At 39.1% G+C, this 20,272-nt stretch overlaps 1 protein-coding gene across 1 annotated transcript; it reads right to left on the bottom strand.

The window, feature by feature from the left end:
- Nucleotides 1–572: 572 nt before the first annotated feature.
- On the bottom strand, nucleotides 573–17,584 carry YWHAG (tyrosine 3-monooxygenase/tryptophan 5-monooxygenase activation protein gamma). The gene is made up of 2 exons (XM_075195123.1): nucleotides 17,157–17,584; nucleotides 573–3,880 (listed from the first exon to the last, which is right to left on the bottom strand). Exons 1-2 carry the CDS (start codon nucleotides 17,241–17,243, stop codon nucleotides 3,224–3,226), a joined length of 744 nt encoding a protein of 247 aa, XP_075051224.1. The 5' UTR covers nucleotides 17,244–17,584; the 3' UTR covers nucleotides 573–3,223.
- Nucleotides 17,585–20,272: the final 2,688 nt, after the last annotated feature.

Genomic DNA, 20,272 nt, shown 5'->3' with positions numbered 1-20,272 from the left:
TAGTTATGTGAAGTCTACCTCAATAGCTAAATAACCCCATTCTATAAAAGACCTATCAAAATCGACAAAGCTTTATTCGGACAAGAATGATTTTGATTGGAAACATTATACTCACTTTCTAGTTACTGCATCTATACAAATGTTTATAGGAGTGTTTGAAGTGCACTTTTGGATTTAGTCCTGGTAAAGCACTAAAAACACTGATGAGCTGGTTAAGTACTTTTTGTTGAATTAATTTGCTGTTATAGTGCTGATATAAATTATGGTTTGACAAACGGTAAAAGAAGTAGATGTTTGAAACATTAGCAGGTTTGGAGTAGACCGCAATCTGGCAAATTCACCTTACAGCACCATGAGCTATGTCATGCGGTCTATTAAAGAACAAACCTGATAGATCTGTAAAATGAATATCAGGGAAAGTATTCCTAAATCACTGGTGTTAACATAACTTGACTGCAGAATGAACAGTCATGAGACAGAACTGCCTGGAATAATATAAAAAACAAAAACCACCAATAAAAGATTTGCAAAAATGTTATGAGAAACACACAGATTAATGAAGAGAACACGCAAAGCTTTTAAGCAGCACCCACATCAGATCTGTAAGTTTATTTGCTCAATGTGCGACATTTACATAATGAATCACATTCATGATATTCCATCACTGAGGAAAACTGCTAGAAATGGTCCGTGCGCCAAAAAATAAAATAAATATTTAAAAAAAAAAAAAACTAAACAAACACGGAGATGAAAAAAAATAAAATGTAGAAATTAAAATTTATAATCCACCGATTAGACCTTAAATAATTTCACTGCATTACAATGACAAAGAAGCACAAACATAGGCTTATTCAAAACAGTAATTTTCCTACACATTAATAATAAGATTTTCACCATGACTAACACCAGACATTGAGGTTAGGCTAAAACTGGTGTTTATGATCCCTCCCCACTTCCCAGTCAATTTTTATATATATTTTTTAGATTTTAATTTTTTTTTGTTTAGGTTTTTCTTTTTAGACCAAAATTATATATTTGCATGTCACAATAGCAACATCCATTACAGACCAATAAGTGGCTATTACAGCCCTGTAGAACAAGGTCTACCCTTTAACCCTCACTTTCCAATGGAGAAAAATTTAAAAAATGATGGCAATAAAATTGAAAAAGACTAGTTGGCTTGCCATAGGAATACATAACACGTACTGTATAATTTAATTTCAAGCTACGTTATAGAAATACAACACTAGCATGCACAATATTGTATTAAGATTAATGCAGCGGTAGTAATTTCATTGGAGAAACTGTTATATAGGCAAGTGCAATTAAAATAAAAAAAAATGCTGCTTAGAACCTACTCCTCATTCCTAGCATTGGAGCCCTCTTAAGATAGTTAAGGTTTTATAGCAGCCAAGAACAGAAAATAGTTTATGTAATTCCAGTAAATTACTTTCACACTGGACATTTAAATATAACACTGATCACTGGATATAGATTGGGGAAGAAATGAGAACTGTGGATTAACATTTCATTTATTGGGTTACCAATTCACAAAATGTGTTTTTATCTTACCAATTAGCCTTAAAGAATGAATACGAATAAGCTATAGTAAGCAGGAAACATCTTAGAATGAATAGGTTGAATGAAAGCTGTATTTGCTGAAGTTTTGTCCTGTAATTACCAATGGCTTCTACAAAAAACCAAAACCTTTACAAAAAAAAAAAAAAAATTTAAAATCTTACTATACAGATTCCTTTTAAATATTTCTAAACTAGAACGTTTAGAACTTTGGTTGCATGTATCAAATCAGTCAGGAAACTAAATCAAGCAGGGCTTTCTAACAGGAGTTATCCATTTAAAAGGCATGCCAACAGACACATGCATGACAAAATGCGTGGTAAACTACCTTTCTTCATAGCAGACGATGCAGTAGGTCACTAATGACTGACAAAATCAAGATATGTCTTATTTGTATTTCAGAATTCTTTCATTGGTTAAATAGAACACTGGGCATAATAGATCTCCATTAACTTACACAAAGCCACTTGAAAAACATAATTCTGTTAGACTTATTTTTACCTTATTCGGTCTTTTATCACTAGTTATTGTATATACCTGATATTTTATGGCTGGAATACAAATGTTGCCAGAAAAACCAAACACTATTGTACATGAAAACAACAAAATGGAGTGGAAACGGGGGTCAGTACAAAGTCTACAGAAAAAAACACACATTTTAGAGGGCAGATAATTTGTTAGATTGACATTTTTCATCTGATGAATGCCAATAACATCCCTATCTAAACAAACTATGCTGTAATGCAGGCCCAAATCATTATTGTGAGACACCTAATACCAAACTAAACTCAACAGTTCACTACTTTTAAGCCCAATTTAGTAGCATATTCTCCACTGTGGAATAATCAACAAAACTATGGTTGTGAAGCAATAGACTAGTTTAGGAAAAATAAAGGTAGGGGGAAGTTTGTTCTCAACAATACTGTTTACTAGGTGTAAAACACACACATCTGAAATCTTTTATATCCCTTTAACTTTGTCAAAAATTGCCCAAATTTAAGGACTTGAAAACTACAATTGTAGAAAAGGAAATTTACTATTTTACCAATGGAGAAAGGAAAAACCAATAAACTGGACACTAAAGTACTGGCAAGTTAAGTTTTCCAGTTAGACTATTGAATACATTAGCATGAATACTGGCAGTTTACCTGTGGCAGAAGAAATGGATAATTTGTTTTAGTATGTGCTGCACACAAAGTACACAACACAAACTTTAAATAAATATGTATATAGCATGAAGGGCAAGACAAGGGCACAGCTAAAAATATAAATATAAAATAAATTACTGGAACCACAAAACTATTTAAAAAGAGCATTTCATTCAAGTTATTCCTACCCTTAAATCTCTTTCTAAACATGTCTAGCGATAACTTAAAATTAAAAACAGCTCCACTTTTATTAACTACAGAACAGTCCATGTGCCAGTGTTTGGCTGCCATTCCATACTAGCACAGCCAGTCTAACTTTCCACTCGTGGTGTTTTGGCAAAATGTCGAAGACGCAATCAAAGACAGGTGGGAGGGTCTACCCTGGGGAGGTTATCCCTTCCTTACCCCTCCCCCACCCTATACCCCCCACTTGTGGGAAAAAAAATAAAGACTGCGGTAGTAGCATCAGCGTGCGGCTGCCAGTCCATCAGATGGTCTTAATTGTTGCCTTCTCCACCATCATCATCTTGCTGATCACTTGTCCAGAGTGTTAGGTTGTCACGTAGGAGTTGCATGATAAGTGTAGAGTCCTTGTATGAGTCCTCGTTCAGGGTATCCAGCTCTGCAATGGCATCATCAAAAGCCGTCTTGGCCAGATGACAGGCCTGCTCAGGCGCATTTTGAATTTCATAGTAGAACACAGAATAGTTAAGAGCCAACCCTAGCCTGATGGGATGAGTTGGCTGCATGTGTTCTTTGCTTATTTCATGAGCTTCACTATAAGCTTTTTCGGATGATTCAACAACTGCTGCTCTCTTTTCACCAGTGGCTACTTCTGCTAGGTATCTGTAATAATCTCCCTTCATTTTCAGGTAAAATACTTTGCTTTCATACTGCGTTTCACTGCAATTTTTGATGAGGAAATTATCCAAGAGGCTCAAGACATCTTGGCATACAGCTTCTAATTCCTTTTCAATTTTTTCACGATAGGCACGCACCATTTCTATTTTTTTTTCATTGCCATCAGCAGAAGTCTTCTGCTCAATACTGCTTATTACCCTCCAGGAAGATCGACGGGCTCCAACAACATTCTTGTAGGCAACAGACAACAAATTCCTTTCTTCATTTGAGAGAGGCTCATTTAATTCTGTTACCTAGAAAAAGGTTTGAAAGGAAGAAAAAAAGAAAAAGAAATAAGTGATTTCTTACTGAAAACTTACACACTATGTATAACATAAAAAGTAATGACATTGCCACTGCAGAATGGACCAGAAAATGTCTGACCCTATATGGCAGTGATAAATGTCTTGTTGTAGACAGACTCATCCTTGGTAGGCTAAAGGCATGTGTACAAAACTAACGGGACACCAAGCCATACTAATGAAAAAGAATGTTACAAATGGAAAACTTCAGAAAACAAAAAAACATTTAGAAGGAGCCAAAGAGGACAAAGGAAGAACTTCTTTGAGGTAAAATATACTACACTAAACTATTACAGACACAGTAGACATGAGAACCATCATCTGGAATGCTAAGGACTTAAGTGATCCAAATTATAAAGCAAACTAAATACATAAATATTAGATATATTAAATCTATATTGGATTTAAAATGGTCCATCTTTCCTTACACTGCCCCGGACATTCCATTTACTAAATGGGTCATTCCATGTCAGTTCAACCAGGGTTGTTCACCACCCATCTCAGATTTCTACAAATTTTTTTTAATTGAGAGGATGTCAAAACAACTATTTCTGCCAAATATCTCGACTGTCTGACAATTAGTTGATTATATATCGATTTTTCAATTTATTAATTTACTAATCGCGGCTTCAATATCCAGTTTATTTGAAGTATTACAGGTGTTTATTAAGGAATCGACACAAAATTTGGACCCCTAAGGTAACTCTTCCTCCCGAATCCAAAAATCCAAACCAATTACTTTATCTGCCGCGCGGTTTTCAAATATCATTAAAAACGATAGATTCAATTGACATTAGGGATCCCATTTTTTTTGGGGGGGGGGGGGGGGGGTGTTTAAAAAAAAAAGGTATAAATTACTACTACAAAAAAAAAAAAAAAAAAGACAGCCGGGTACTCTTTCATAGTGGGGAAAAAAAAATAATGAAGTTGATGCTCGATCACTGCTGTACAGCATACATAATTTACACATTGTTAAAAACCATACCAAGAAAGTGAACTATACTGAGGCAATGGGATAAACCTCCCATACAGGAAATTAAAACAAACTAACTGATGGGAAGGGGATTCCCTTTGGAAAGTTTTAGTTTTGGTCTCTCTAGAGAAAGAGAGAGACACACACAGAAAGAGTCAATCATGGCAGCTGCTCATTTAGTAGTCTTTTAAATACGGACTGCCTTATTACTATTTACTCAAAAACCATCGGATTACATAGCTGGGACCACTCTACAGATGAAGAAAAAGAACTTTTGATTCTGAGAACTGAAGTTTCAAATGCAGTAACCAATGATCCTGAAACCTCAGTCTGCTACCAACATGAAAAGCTTCTGCTGCTAAGATATGAAGAATTTCAGAAAACATGCTGTAATCCTTTTTTGGACAAGAAGGAAAGAAAAGAAGTGTATAGAAGGGGCACTCCGATTAGCTCTATAATAAAATAAATCTTTATTGGATATGCATTAAAAAATGTTCTGGTTAAACAGGAGCGAAATATTTAAAAATACACATATAGGACAAAGTGTGGAGGTGAATTAAAATGCAAATACAATTTGCATTGCCTCTGCTATCTATCAGAATGCGCCTTTATAAGTGCAAAGATCCCAGCCAAAGTTGGAATTATTACCATATGAGGTCGCAAGAGCCAAAAGGTGATTCTAATAATATTATTAGGTAGTGTAGCCCAATAATAGCAGCATAAATAAGTTCCCTACGATCGCAAACATAAGGGAAATCCCTGCCTGAATAGGTAACTTAGAGTGATCAGGGAGAGATATTATGCTATCTATCAAACTGCCCCATAATAAGTGCAAAAATCGAGTAGATACTCAAAAAATTAGGATAGTTGCCATATAAAGTTTGAAAAACTCAAGATATTTCTAGTAGTATTAAGTAATATAGCCCAATAGCATTGGCATCAAAAAATGAATGAAGAGACAAAGTATTATTAAGTCCCCTATGATCGAGTGTGTATGTGAAAATCCCTGCCTAAGTAGGTAACAGGGGAGCGGTCATAGGGAGAAAGGTGCAGGCTGGATGATGAGGATAGCGAGACAAAACGTCAACGCGCGTTTCGCTCTGTAGCTTTTTCAAGCCTGACTGTTTTTTCACGTAGCACACAAATATCAACTTTAAATTTCAGTGTACAAATAAGCTATCAAGTATTTGTGTGCTACATGAAAAACAGTCAGTATTTAACTTATGTGCAAAACAGAATACTCATTTGCACCCCTTGCATTGTAACATGGTTTTGTCCAGGAGACTGAAATAAGAAGTTTCTCAAGTTAAGATCCTTAATGAATCAGGCCCAAGATGTGCTGATACACTTAATGAAACCAATCAACAAATGTGCTGTCCTGGCCTTCAAGAGATAAGTGTTTTGTTCCTTTTATTCACATCCTCTGTGTAACGGAAGTGCCTACTATCCAAGGAAGTACTGGAAGGCAGTATACACTTTCTGCTGACACTAAGGAAAATTACAGACCGTTACAAGTTCCAAACAAGGGAAAAATAATGAGATTGTTGAATCAACTTCAGTTAAGGGCTTAAGTTATGTTAAAGGTTTTAAATGTCATGATTTCTTGTGTTAATTATGTATGCAGTACAACAGTAACCGAACATCAGCATCAACTTCAGTATTTTTTTTTTCTCCACTAACAGAGTACCCTGCTGATTTTTTTTGTGGTAGTAATATATACCTTTTTTAAACACCCCCCAAAAAATGGGATCCCTAATGTCAAATGTAAAGTGGTCTCAGCTATGTAATCCAATGGTTTTTGAGTAAATGGTAATATGGCAGTCTGTATGTAAAAGACTACCAAATGAGCAGCTGCCATGATCGACTCTTTCTGTGTCTCCCTCTCTCTTTCTCTGGAAAGTTTCAGCTTTGGTCTCTCTAAAGGGAATCCCCTTCCCATCAGTTTCTGTTTGTTTAATTTCCTTGTATGGGAGTTTTATCCCATTGCCTCAGTTTAGTTCACTTTTTTGGTATGGTTTTTAACAATGTGTAAATTATGTATGCTGTACAGCAGTAATCGAGCATCAACTTCATTATTTTTTTTCTCCCCTATGAAACAGAGTACCGGCTGATTTTTGTTGTGGTAGTAATTTATAACTTTTTTTTTTTAAAAAAAAAATGGGATCCCTAGGGGGGTATTCAATTGTTAGCGAGACGGATGAAAATCCCGTGCTCGAAAAAAAACAAAAATCCGCGCTCGTTTTTTCCCGTTCAAGCGCTCGTTTAAAAACAAACAAACGCTCAATTCAATTGTTAACATTGCATCCACCCCCTCGCGCTCTATTATTGGTCCTAGCGAATTTGAAATGAGGAGTGGTTAAGGCAGTCATTTTAGTATAAAAACATTAATGCAATCAAGAAGGGCCCCAGCACTGCAAAGGAGATTGGGCCCCTACACTGCAATCAAGAAGGGCCCCAGCACTGCAAAGGAGATTGGGCCCCTACACTGCAATCAAGAAGGGCCCCAGCACTGCAAAGGAGATTGGGCCCCTACACTGCAATCAAGAAGGGCCCCAGCACTGCAAGCAACAATGCCCCCCCCCCCCCTGGACAGCAGATAAGATTTTACAAGCAGGTAAAATTTTTTGCCATTTACAAACATTTCTTGAACACTGGCCAAGCATGGACATTTGTAAGGTACAAATATTTGTTGGGACTTTGCGTAAATGAGTGTGTGTAGGTAAAGCATCAGAAAACTGAGGATTTCGTCCATGGTGAGTATTTTGGTTTTTTTTTGTTTTTAATTAAAATCTATGGTGTACATGAGGGTGTTTACTGTATTTCTTGGGGTTTTATTATTTTTAATAAAGATTTGTGGTTTTAATGAGGGTGTTGTGCTTTTATTTAACATTTTGCTTTGTGGAACTACAGATCACAGCCAGCCGTGGGTGTAAGAGCATTTTGGCACTTGTGGTTCTACAAGTGCAAACATGCCCTGGGTGCCATGGGTACGCTGGTGCTTGTAGTTAGACAAGTTGCAGCATGCCCACACTATTTAGGCCAACATAGCTGGCTGGGACATGCAGTTCCACAAGTCAACATTTTTTTTTTATTTATTTTTTTCATACAAAATCCCCATTTATTATCCTACTACCCACAGCCCAGGGGTAGTAGGAAGAGCCCTAGTGCTATCGGCACTGGGCTGGGTGTCCCTAGGTGGGTGGCCCGCTTATATTTTTAAGCGGACCACTCGCCCTAGGGAATCCAGGCCAGCGCTGAACAGTCTGTGGGTGTTTAGTCATTATGGCCGTGGGACCCAAACTGTGTTCCCCCCCCCCCCCCTGCTATAGGGCCTATCACCCCGGCTGGTTTGCCTAGTGCTGGTTCAATTAAAATAGGGGGAACCCTATGCAAAATGTTTCAAAGATTTTAACACACACACAGCAATAGCCTGCCAGCACTAGGGTTAAGACTAAATAGAGTGGGGAGCAAACGCTTTTGGTTTTAAAAAAATTAATAAATAACATGCTACTTTTCACAATTTTGATGAGAGCTGACTGAGGTCAGGCACAACCACCAACCCCCCTTAAAAAAAAATAATAAAGTTTAAATACATGCACCACTAATGGATTTTTTTAAAGGGGGAACTTTCAAAAAATTATTAAATATTACACTTATTTTTTTTTTAAAAAAAATATTACTTTTCAGTTTTTAGGTTATTTTTATGAACTTTTACACCTATTTTTTCAGTTTAATGTATATTTTTCTTAACTTACTAAAAAAATTTTTTCTTTGAACAGACCAAGGAGGTGCGAGATGAAACAGCAGATTTGCCTGTTTCACACTCAGCGTTAAAAAAAACCCAATTGAATAGCTTTTTCCGCTGAGGGTTCGCATCCAGCCTATACTTTAACATTGACAAACGTTTGGAGCGCGATAAGACCGTTTCGGTAAAATAAAAAAAATTTAATTGCGGGAGAAGTTTCCGCGCTCGAAAATAAGAAGAAAAAAAAAAAAAGACTTAACGCGCTCGAAATTACAAACTCGCTAACAATTGAATACCCCCCCTAATGTCAATTGAATCTAGCGTTTTTAATGATATTTGAAAACCGTGCGTTTTTGCCGTAACGTAAAACATGAGGCAGTTAAAGTAATTTGGATTTTTGGATTCGGGAGGAAGAGTTACCTTAGGGGTCCAAATTTTGTGTAGATTCCTTAATAAACACCTGTAATACTTCCAATAAACTGGATAAAGAAGCCGCGATTATTAAATTATTTAATAAATTGAAAAATCAATATATAATCAACTAATTGTCAGACAGTCAAGATATTTGGCAGAAATAGTTGTTTTGACATCCTTAACTAAAAAAAAATGACAAAAAAATCTGAGACGGGTGGTGGACAAATCATGTTTTTTTGGGTGATCTGATGTGGAATGACCCAAATGTGGAGTACTAATGTGCTACTAACTGTAGCATTAGTTTCCACATAATACATGGTATGCATTTCACTGCCATCTACAGTAAATGAGAATTAATGTGTTTCCCAACAGCACAAGCCTGACCAACCTGCATCTCTCCAGGTGTTGTGAAACTACAAGTCCCTGCAAACTCCGCCAGCTATCAGCTACCAAAGCATGCTGGGGTTTGTTTTTTCACAACACTTTGAGAGCCAGAGGTTGGCCAGGGCTGTAATAGCACATAGTAAAATACATACTATAAAGAAATACAAAACCACAAGAATAATGGACTGCCTAATGTGAAGTATAAAAAGCAGCTAAAAGTCACCAAGACGTTCTATACTGACCCTATAGCAGCATAAGGTGGCTTCTAGTGCCAAAATATTTCACAGTAGGGGTAGAATTATAATCACATGTACTAGTTTTATGACAAAGTGAAAACCTTAGAATCTGAATTGCTACTGTAAACATTAATTTGGTATACTTGGCAAGTAGTCACCAAATAGTTAATCAAAATGCTAACGTAAATGCGCAAAGCCAGGGTGATCCACGTTTCACTGTAGAAGGATTTTTGATTTAGGTCATCTACGGACTCTCCGTTAAAGAAATATCAGACATCCTAAACATTTGCTGTTGCTCAGTGGAAACACATGAAAACCACAAAGCAGCCTCCAGTTTGCATAGCTTGATTCACAAAAGCACATGAGAAAACAAAACCAAAGACTTCAGGAAGAAGCAAGAGCGGGATAGACTGTTACAGGAGCTGTTGGAGATGCCAGATAAAGAGGGACTCCAGACCCCAAGAAAGCAACATTGGGTATTATAGTGTAACTTGAAAACTGAAAGTCAAATTTTCAGTTTTGGATTTCTTGCAAATCTAGTGTTGTCCATTCCCCCAGACTCCATAGATACTCGTTGACCTGTTTTAAAGAGCATTGTCTGCACATAGGAGGTCATCGCTAACTGAAGTACACAGCAGTTGATGACAACGCTTGCATTGCTGATATAAGTGCAGTGTAAGATATTTAGAGATTGGTCAAGAACTTCCACATTCAGGGCTCATTTAAGCAAGAGCTCTGAGTATTTTTTTTCCCATTGCATTTGGACAGCAGTGCAGAACATGGATCAGACCAAAGTATCAGATAACTATGCATAAAAGGATCCCTGCACCTATGGCACTGAGAAATTTTCTCGTTTTTCATACAGTACAGCACATGACAAGACAATCCTGTCAACACTCATCTGAACAGCCCAGTCACATCTGATTTAATAAGAAAAATCTTGTCCATCAATGTATAATTTATGTGCTCCTTTATTTAATTCACTGCAAATTCTGAGACTATACTTGGTGCATAATTCTTCTCTCTTGACCTTCAAACAGTGCAATTCAGTAGCTATATACAGATAAATATTGGAGCCTCAGGGGAGATATTTTGTTGAAATACTAAAATAATGGCAAAATGGAGACCCACTTAACAGGTAGAAATTAGAACTACAGATTACGGTCTTGTGTAAAATTCTGTTCATAAATAAATAATTTGCTGGAGCACATAATCTTATGAAAATGAACAGTTCACAACTCAATGGCACAGAGGGTGCTGGGTAAATAGACGCATCTTTGGCCAGGGCTGATGCAAACTAATCCCACACAGACCATGACACTGCCAGACGGAGAATAATACTCCTATTGCCCGGGAAAATCCATAAATTAATAGCATGTGATACAATGGTCACACACTGTAAACACCTATTCATAAGCCGAATTGCCTTGTATAGCTTTTTATTTTAATTTTTTTTTTAAGGATTTTTTTTATTTTTTTATGGCAGAAACAGCCACTGGAGGGCTCATCTCCAGTACCCAAAATATTCTTCTAGCATATCTTGAGGGGATATAGCTTAAATGTTTCCCAGTATACGCATATAAACATTTTAATGGTCACATGCTCATATAAGCAATACATGCTTTTACAATTATATTAATAACTTTTTTTTTTAGAAAACAAATCTTAAAGATTACAAACAAAAATATAGATTTGTGGCTATGTACTTATACATGTAATTAATTTAGTCAGAGTTAAAAAGGGAATTTGCACATTTTATGGTATGCAATGAATTTGAAAATTTTACTTTTGCAAAAATTACATAAAACTATTTTAAAAACATATATTTATCTATCAAACCTTTATCGAAAGTCTGAATATTGTCAATCAAGTAAACACAATTCCTTCTCTAGCTAGCTAACAGAGCGTGGTATAAGACAGTTTTTGTTTTTTCTTTTAATGCATGAGGCACTGTGTCAAACACTTATTCACAAACCTGACAGGTCCTCTAACTGCTTGCAGCCATTACATATTACACCAGTTTTTCAAGCATAAAGCAACAGAAAAAATGTATTTATTTTCATACAGAAGTTTGACAGAATACTGCCAAATAAGTTTGATAGGATGCCAACACCACTATGTGGCATAATGGTTAGATGCTAGCTGTAAAATTATCAAGCTGCATGTTTCCGGCAGGTTTGAAAAGGAGAGATGTTCCCTATAGCCACCAGATTCTAGTTATGTATTTAGAACATTCTACAAAACGATAACAAGATTCTGGCTGCTATAGGAAACATCTCCACTTTTTCAAAACAAGTTTGATATATTTACCCATAGGAGTTTCTATGTGTAGGTTTAACCTCTCTCACATGGAAAATAGTGATACTAAGAAAAGCCTGCAACTTTCCTTTTGTAGGGGAACTCAGCAGTAAGTAAGAAGAGCCAAACAATGAGCACAACTATTGACTGCTGGTTCTCAAAGCCTTCACCATATGCATTTTCATAGTCGTTTGGCTTGGAGGTTACAAAAAAAAAAAAAAAGTCTACCATTTGAAACTGAACTGTCCATTTGGAGTGCTAAATCCAGAAATTCTTGATGTACTTGCCGTAAAGAGAAGTCTCCAAGAAGTCACTGCTCTAGCAGAAAAAGATGTGTGCTACCTAGTTTTAAGAAAAACATCTTCAACATCTGTACTCCTGGTTTTCCTCTTACCTCAAACACTTCTTTTCAGTCTTTAAACCTGACTCTACATCTACCCATCTTCCCTTAGCTATTAAGAGTTTCCCAAGGATCCATTCTTCCCCTGCTCTTCTCCCTCTACACCTCCGCCTTTGGTGACGACATCTGCTCCTTTGGCCTCCAGTACCACCTGTATGCCAAGGACATCCAAATTTATCTTCCATCCTCTGACCTCTCCCCTTCCCTAATGTCTCGAGTCTCTCAGACCATCTCTTCTTGAATGTCTCTGTTAAACTCAATATTTTCAAGAATAAAATAATTGTCTTACCACCCCCTTATCCCACCTCCAGAGCTCCATCACCTCCCCCCTCTCATTCTCTTAACACTGCCCACCTTTCGGTCCCTAAAGTCTGATGCCTAGGGGTCATCCTCGACTCCTACCTCTCCTTCAAACTTCACATTCTGTTCCTCTCAAAATCCTGCTACTTTTACCTCCAGAATATATTCAAGATCCAGTCCTCTTTTACTATGAAAGCCACCAAAACATTTATTTAGTCTTTGAAATCTCTCGTCTTGACTACTGTAACCTCCTTCTCTCCGGCCTACCAGACTCCTTCCTTGCCCCTGTTAAGTCTATCTTCAGTGCTGCTGTCCACTTATTTTTCTCTCTAGCCAATCTAACTCTGCAATCCTTCTTTGCAAGTCGCTATATTGGTTCCACGTAGCCTACAGAATTAAATTTAAACTCCAGATCTCTCCCCCCCCCCCCCCCCCCCCCATCTCCAAACTCATCAATATCCACACTCCTTGCCTATTCCCACTCCGTTCTCCGGGACTTTGCCTGGGCTGCTCCCCAGTTGTGGAACAATCTACCACACCCTATCAGGTTAGCCTCTACTCTCCATGGCTTCAAGAGTGCCCTTAAGACTCATTTCTTTATTCAAGTCTATCAGCCGTCATCCTAACTCCCTTGTCTGGACTATCCCCTCACTCCCACACTTGATACTACCCTATTTGTGTCTTCAACTTCCCTTTAGGCTGTAAACTCTCACAAGCAGGGTACACTTTTCCTTGTGTTCTAGTATTCCACACCTTCTGTAGCTCTTGGCCTGCTTCCCTATCCCTGTTTTCTTAATCTTCCAATTATTAAATAATTTATACTATACAGTAAAAGGGTTCTACCTTCTCTGAAGGCAATAAAACTGTAAACCATTTCTCCCATTGAGTTATTTCAACTATTGGTCAGCATAATAGTGATGCTAATATATAACACGATAGTCTGCCCGATACCACACACTAACAGCTGCTAGCCGGCAATCAACCCGCAGTCCCTTCCCCCACTAACCGGCAATCAACAACCACTCCCCTCACCCAACCCTCAGCCCCCGCCACACCACTAACTGGCCATCAATCTCCACCCCTCCCCCCCCCAAATCGGCATTAACTTGCAATCAACCCCAAACACACATTCATTGGCACATACCAGCAACCACCCTTGATTGGCACTAAACCACAATCACCCCATCCCCAAAACACTCACCTGGTGCTAGCCTACAATTCCCCCCCAACACACACTGGCTCTAATCCAAAAGCCTCCCCCTATCCCTGGTACTTTACTCCCCACAAACCTCCCTCCGCACCTTCTTTCTGCCATTCCCCACAAGCTTTAGTTTGTTTCACAGACAGAAATCACAGAGGAAGAAGGGAGAGCACATCTTGCCGAACATGCTGCAGTCTGCTATGAATGGATGTGCTATGTGACCTCCCTGCAGTGTGCAGAGGAAGTGACGTGACACCGATGCCAGCTGCTCTGTTTCAGTTTTATTCTCGGCTTTATAACAAAGTAGAGAATAAATCAAAGCAGGGCACAGAGATGGGGGTCGTAGGTGAAGGCTTGCCAGGGCACCTGTTGCCCACCACTGATAGAACAGCTAAATTTAGTAAGTTACAAGACAATATAAGATAGACCAAGAAAACATACTAGCCAGTGTTACTGACCACCAGAACCTAATGAATGGATATGTACAAGTAGATATGTTGCTTACTTTATATAAACTGTAACAAAAGACTGTGCATCAGTGGATTATCCAATTGATGCTTATATTTATTTGTAATATAGCAACATGCAGTGCTTACTTTACAAAAAAATTGACAGGTGCGCCTCTTATCTACCCACCTCATACCATTCTTCTGTATTCTGGTAACAAAGTAAAAATCAGACTAATACATCACAGTTTAAATAATAACACAATCAATTTCATAGGTTATTGAAAAATTATCAATAGCCCATGTTCCAAATGTCTTAAGAAGCACCATTTGCACCCATGATTACAACATGACTCAGCACATACACTCCAACATTGTGAATTGTTACAGTGCCGCTTAAGGTAAACTAAGTTTAATTCATATGAAAAGACAACTAATAGCAGTTAAAATACATATGTATTGCACAATGACATTACTCCAGGGGTTAGAGGTTTTATGTAACCTAGTTCTGTAGCGAAGTGTATTACACATCCGAGGTTCAATTAGGTTCTTGTAAAGCTTTTCCTGGTCAGATATTTCATGATTAAAAAAAAAAAAAAAAAAAAAAAGAACTTTTAACCATTGATCTCTACCAACTTGAATGCTGTACACATGCTGCTTACACCCCTTTAGGAATGCCATCAACTGACATGCTATTTACTGCCTTGACAAATGGAAACACTAGTATTTTTACCATGAATTTCATATCCCAATCTAACCATCAATATTTAAAGAAAAAGATTTCAAGCTTTTGACCAAAATCATTTTCCACTGTCTCAACCTCCATCTCAAAAAAGTCTACTGATTGGCAATGTTACAAAGCAAGTATGTGCAAACAAAGTGGGTGGAATAGATATTAGTCCATTTAATTTAAAGATTTTCTTATCAATATTGAGTGCAAATTAGATTAACAAGCTACAAGAAGAAAGGCTGACTTTTTGCAGCAACTACATAATTTGATGGGCATCCATTGTTCTTCAATGTTAAAATAGCTATGTCACATGTGTAGTGCCGAGTTGGTTTTTTTTTTTTTTTACTTTTACATGAGATCTACATCAAATAAAAATAAATTACATCCAGTTGGAATGCCATTATATCCAGTTGGGACATAGGCTGGTTGAAGAAAACACTATTACAGTTTAAGGTTAAATGCAGAGTTAAAAAACCATCATGCATCAGTGCATGCTTATGCTGGCAGTTTAAAAGTATTTTATAATTGCAATCATTTTGGATAATTGCCATAAAAGCTGTCTGGTACCAACCACTTGGGTGCAATGCAGATTTAGCCTCCAAATGACATCACTAGTTGCCATGGAAATAGGTGAGGTAACAAATTTCCAGCCGAACTGTGTGAGGGCAGAGAAGGACACAGTTTTGCACACAAGCCATCTCTATAGAACGTTCTATGTTTTAAAAATGATTGCCAGGACTGAAGCACTTTACTTTTCAGAAGAGTTGTGGTGAAACCAACATAATATCTAGTTTGTGGGAGAGGCCATAATACATATCTACACATTGCACTATACAGAATTAATTCTGTTTAAAATTTAGAGGATATTCACAAAAGCTCTTGCACCAGAATTCGTAAAGCAGCCAATGAAAAAGTGCATTTTCTTTTTGTACCCACTTGATTAGGTTTCAGATTAATTAGGTCAAATAATATGTACAGAAACATTTTTTTCTCTACCATCTATAATACAAACCGGTTTGTCACAATGATGATGCATGGTCAAATAAATAGCTAAAATGAGGCTTATGGGTATGCACCTTGTGTCAAGACTTGGGGGTGTTCATCAGCACTGAACTGTTATCTCCATGTTTAAATTGTGCGTGTAGGTAATGAAACAAGAAAAAAATTGCACCCTAGAATTTTTTTCCCCCAATCTATTTAAACAATTGCCTCTATTCTGATTCCCCTCCCTCCTCTGAACAGTCCTGCCTCTTCTCTGCAATATGACAAATGCAGAATCTTCTGGAAGGGCTGGTACTGCCTCCCACAATTTCTTTGTTTCTAAAAGATGAGATTACCAATTTTTTTCTCTTTGCACAGAAAACAAACTAAACATATAGAGCGTAAAGATGCATCACATATAGGGGCTAATAAACCGTGAGAGCTGGGTCTTTAAATTAAAAGAATATGTTATTTAAAAGCAACTGGGCTCTAACGACCTGTCTATGACAGCAACACCGTGTAATGGACCTTCATTGATAATGCTGGAATTAGAAACAGCAAGACCAGCATAGGTATTTTACAGATGATATCATGGGTTAGGCATTTTAAGTAGATCAGCAATAGCACAATAAAGGGTAGACATAGCAGTATACAGCTCTTAAAATGGGTATTCGCATTCGCAGTATTAAGCACCAATATGAGATGGAGAGCTCTATCTGCTGTGTGACCCTGCACAGAGTATTACTCCCCCAGTCACGCCTTATATCACCCCACCCTCCTACACAGGGACCAAGACGCCACATGTAACCTGGGGAAATAGACGCAGGTACCAATCAGCCGCAGCCCCCTTAGTAACTGTAGGTAAGGGGCATTAATTCATAGCACACCACAGTGACATACGTCAGTATGGGCACATCTAAGGAAAGTCTGGACATTTGCCCCAGGTAAGGGGACCTCAGGCAGGTGAAACTGCAGCGTGAGGAACTCCCCGGTGCTGAGGATTACATGATTACATGTCCTGTCATGCAAGCAGTTGATGTAGACACATGTGGAAGAACACGAACTGGATCCATGTAGAGCGCTATATTACAGATCAGTCCCAGCACCCACCCTCACTTACTGCTTTCATTGCAGCCGCCATATCATCGTATCGTTCAGCTTGTTCAGCCAGTCTGGCTTTCTGCACCAGCTGCTCGCGGTCCACCATCTTGTATCGCGGGGACGGGTTGCACGGCTCGGGTAACGGGGGGGATCGGGTGCGGCTAGCACTGGACTGTAGCTGTCTGCAGAGCGGCTGAGTTCAGACACAGGGCGGTGGCGACAAGAGCTACGCCCTTAACTCTGCTGAGTGCTGGCTCTATATTTCACTGCCACACTCTGCTGGCGGTGTCTTCTGCTGCTGCTGAATAACGGTCTTTCCAGCCGCCGGTTACTCCCCGCTGTCTGCGCGTGCCTCCAGTGCCAGCCCCCTCCTCGCTCCTCCTATCGTGTGTGGAGCCGCCCGATGGCGTCACCCACACTATATTTCGCCTTCCCATCCCAGCTGATGTCAGCCACCGTAAAAGGGCAGCCGCCGGCTCCCAGGCTTGTGAGAGGCGCACAGGGGCTGTGGGGAGGTGGCTGTGTGGTTTCCAGCGAAAATGGCACAGACATGGGTAGCGGCGCATTGCAGTGTGGGAAAAGTAGTTTTACAAGACTTGCGGTATCGACGTTGGTAGAGGGAAACGCCTTGGTGTAAAGACTACGATTCCCAGCTAAATAGATAATGCTATGATTTCTGTGGTAGTATATCCCCATATTACCTCACTGGAATGTTTTGCGTTATATAGATTTTCGGTGAAACATAAACTCTATTGAGTTGGCATCAGCATAGGATTCCATTTAGAGATGTTACCAATGTAGATAGTGGAAGTAATCTGATAATTGTTGATTCATATATACAGATAGTTTAGATATGGTGGAAATAATGAACTAGATAACCTCTTTATTAACTAAACCAAATCACGAGGATACATGTACTAGCAATGCTATATGGATTTACTACAAGTAGTTCACAATCATTGTCTATGACTGCATGGTAAAACTTGCATTAAATGGGTAGTGTCACATAGTTATTCTGTGAGTATTTCAGCACTAGCAGCTTGGCGCTTACATGCTGTATTTGCCTGCACATAGTTTGAAGTGTAAACTCAAAATACTTGTCATGTAAGCTGCAATGCACTAGTGCAGTTGTTCCCAAAGTGTGCGCCGCGGCTCCCTGGGGTGCCGCGGTGCTGTCACAGGGGTGCCGCGATTGCCCTCCAAAAAAAGGAGAGAAAAAAAACAAACAAAAAAAACTTACCCATCCAGCACCGGATCCTCCGACATCACGTCCGACAGCGTCCGTGAGGAACGGCAGCAGAGAAGACAGAAGACAGCGGAACATAAAGAAAGAAGGTAAGTAAAGGAATGGAGAGTTAAGGGGGACAGAGAGATTCTGAAGGGGGGGGGGCAGAGAGGGATGCTGAAGGGACGGACAGAGAGAGATGCTGAAGGGGGGGACAGAGATGCTTACGGGGGGACAGAGTGAATGCAGATGGTGAAGAGGTGTACACAGGGTGTGAGATGGCGAAGGGGATACAGAGTGATATGGTGAAGGGGCGCAGTGATATGATGAAGGGGCACAATGTGATGGTGAAAGAGTCTAAATACATCTTACGTCATTTTGATCCAACTACTTAAAAACCGGGACTACCCAGTAATTATTTTTTTCTTAGGGGTTCCTTGGAAAAATTATGGTGACCCTAAGGGTGCCTCGAACTGAGAAAGTTTGGGAACCACTGCACTAGTGTATATTCCAATATCTGAGTCACAAAAACTGGGGCAAAAATTGATCACGTCCTTGACACATCTTAACCATAGCCATATTTGCATTGTATGACCCTCAAATTCTTAATCCTGTCACATTCAGACTCCAAACATCAGGACTGTTGATAGTATATGTTAGTGTGACTAAAACTCTGGGACTCATATAGAGTTGGATGTATACAGTAACGTACTGGGGGAGTACAATGGCAGTGACTCATGAAACAGCGTGTGTTGCGTCGGTGGACAGCTGAAGGAACATAACCAACCACCAAAGACGAGCCACTACAAGGGGTTTGGTCAACCCGCTGCACTGCTTCTTTGACTTGAACCGCTTTGTTCGAATCCCCCACTGCCAGCCTCAAGTCAGTGAATAAATCATGGGGGTATATTTTCTATTCAGCCATACCCGGCGTTTTGAAGTCATTTTTTAAAACGCCACATTTATTAAAGACAAAGTCCATCGGGCAATAAAATTGCCATTTGAAGAAAATGACTTCAAAGCACCTGGAATCGGCAGTTCTGAGTAAATTTACCCCATCACGGCAGCTAGGAAGCAGAAGATTTGAAAACACAGCTCAAGTGTATGCAGTGGCACAGCACTCGTCTATATAATTAACCAAATAAACCAAAATAAAAATATTAATCTTTATTCAATTTCATTTTGTATTAGTTATATATCATTTATATTTTAAATATTTTGCACTTGAAAGGCTATTTTGTAATCCTAAAAATAAAAACAATATATTTCTGAAAACAATGGTCACTCACCCCCTATGAATGTATAGCAGAGTCCAAAAAATAGAAAGAAAAAAAGCAGACGGCACTCTGCAATACAAGAAAAAATTAAAGGATATTTATTCCAAATGCCTCTTCTCCAGTTTTACTGTGACAGCAGTGCAGGGAGGCCAGCCTAGATCTGATAGGGGAGAATGGAGGCAAGTGAGTACAACAGCAGAAAATGTTAGTCAGAATTGAGGAGAAATGTTTTGGTGGGGCCAGTGACAGCATGGGGTGACTGGCAGTGGTGACCAGTGTGACAGCAGGGAGGTGAAGTTTAGTAGTTGGGGTGTCTGGCAACAGGGAGGAGGCAGTGTGACAGATGGGGTCCCTGGATGCAGGGAAGAGGTAGTATGGGAGATGAGGTGTCTGGCAGCAGGGAGAGGGGAGTGTGGCAGATGGGGTGTGTGGACATGGAAGGGGGAGTGTGGAAGATGGGGTGCCTGGAAGCAAGGGAGTGTGTCAGCAGGAAGGGGGTAATGGGGTGCCTGGACACAGAAGGCAAAAATGGCAGATGGGGTGTCTTAAAGTAGGGAAGGTAAAGTGTGGCATTTGGGGTGTGTGATGAAACAAGGTATTAATATAACCTCAACCAGTCTGTACCTTGTTCCT

The sequence above is a fragment of the Mixophyes fleayi genome, chromosome 2, assembly GCF_038048845.1.
Source record: "Mixophyes fleayi isolate aMixFle1 chromosome 2, aMixFle1.hap1, whole genome shotgun sequence".
In the NCBI taxonomy this organism is placed as follows: domain Eukaryota; kingdom Metazoa; phylum Chordata; class Amphibia; order Anura; family Limnodynastidae; genus Mixophyes; species Mixophyes fleayi.
Note: the sequence above shows the minus strand (reverse complement) of the source record. Positions and strands in the feature narration are given on the sequence as shown.

Coding starts and splice junctions, on each gene's coding strand:
- YWHAG (XM_075195123.1), bottom strand. CDS start 17,243: ATGGTGGACCGCGAGCAGCTGGTGCAGAAAGCCAGACTGGCTGAACAA. Junction 3,881..17,156: donor TGGCGGCTGCAATGAAAGCA/GTAAGTGAGGGT, acceptor ACCTTTTTCTAG/GTAACAGAATTAAATGAGCC.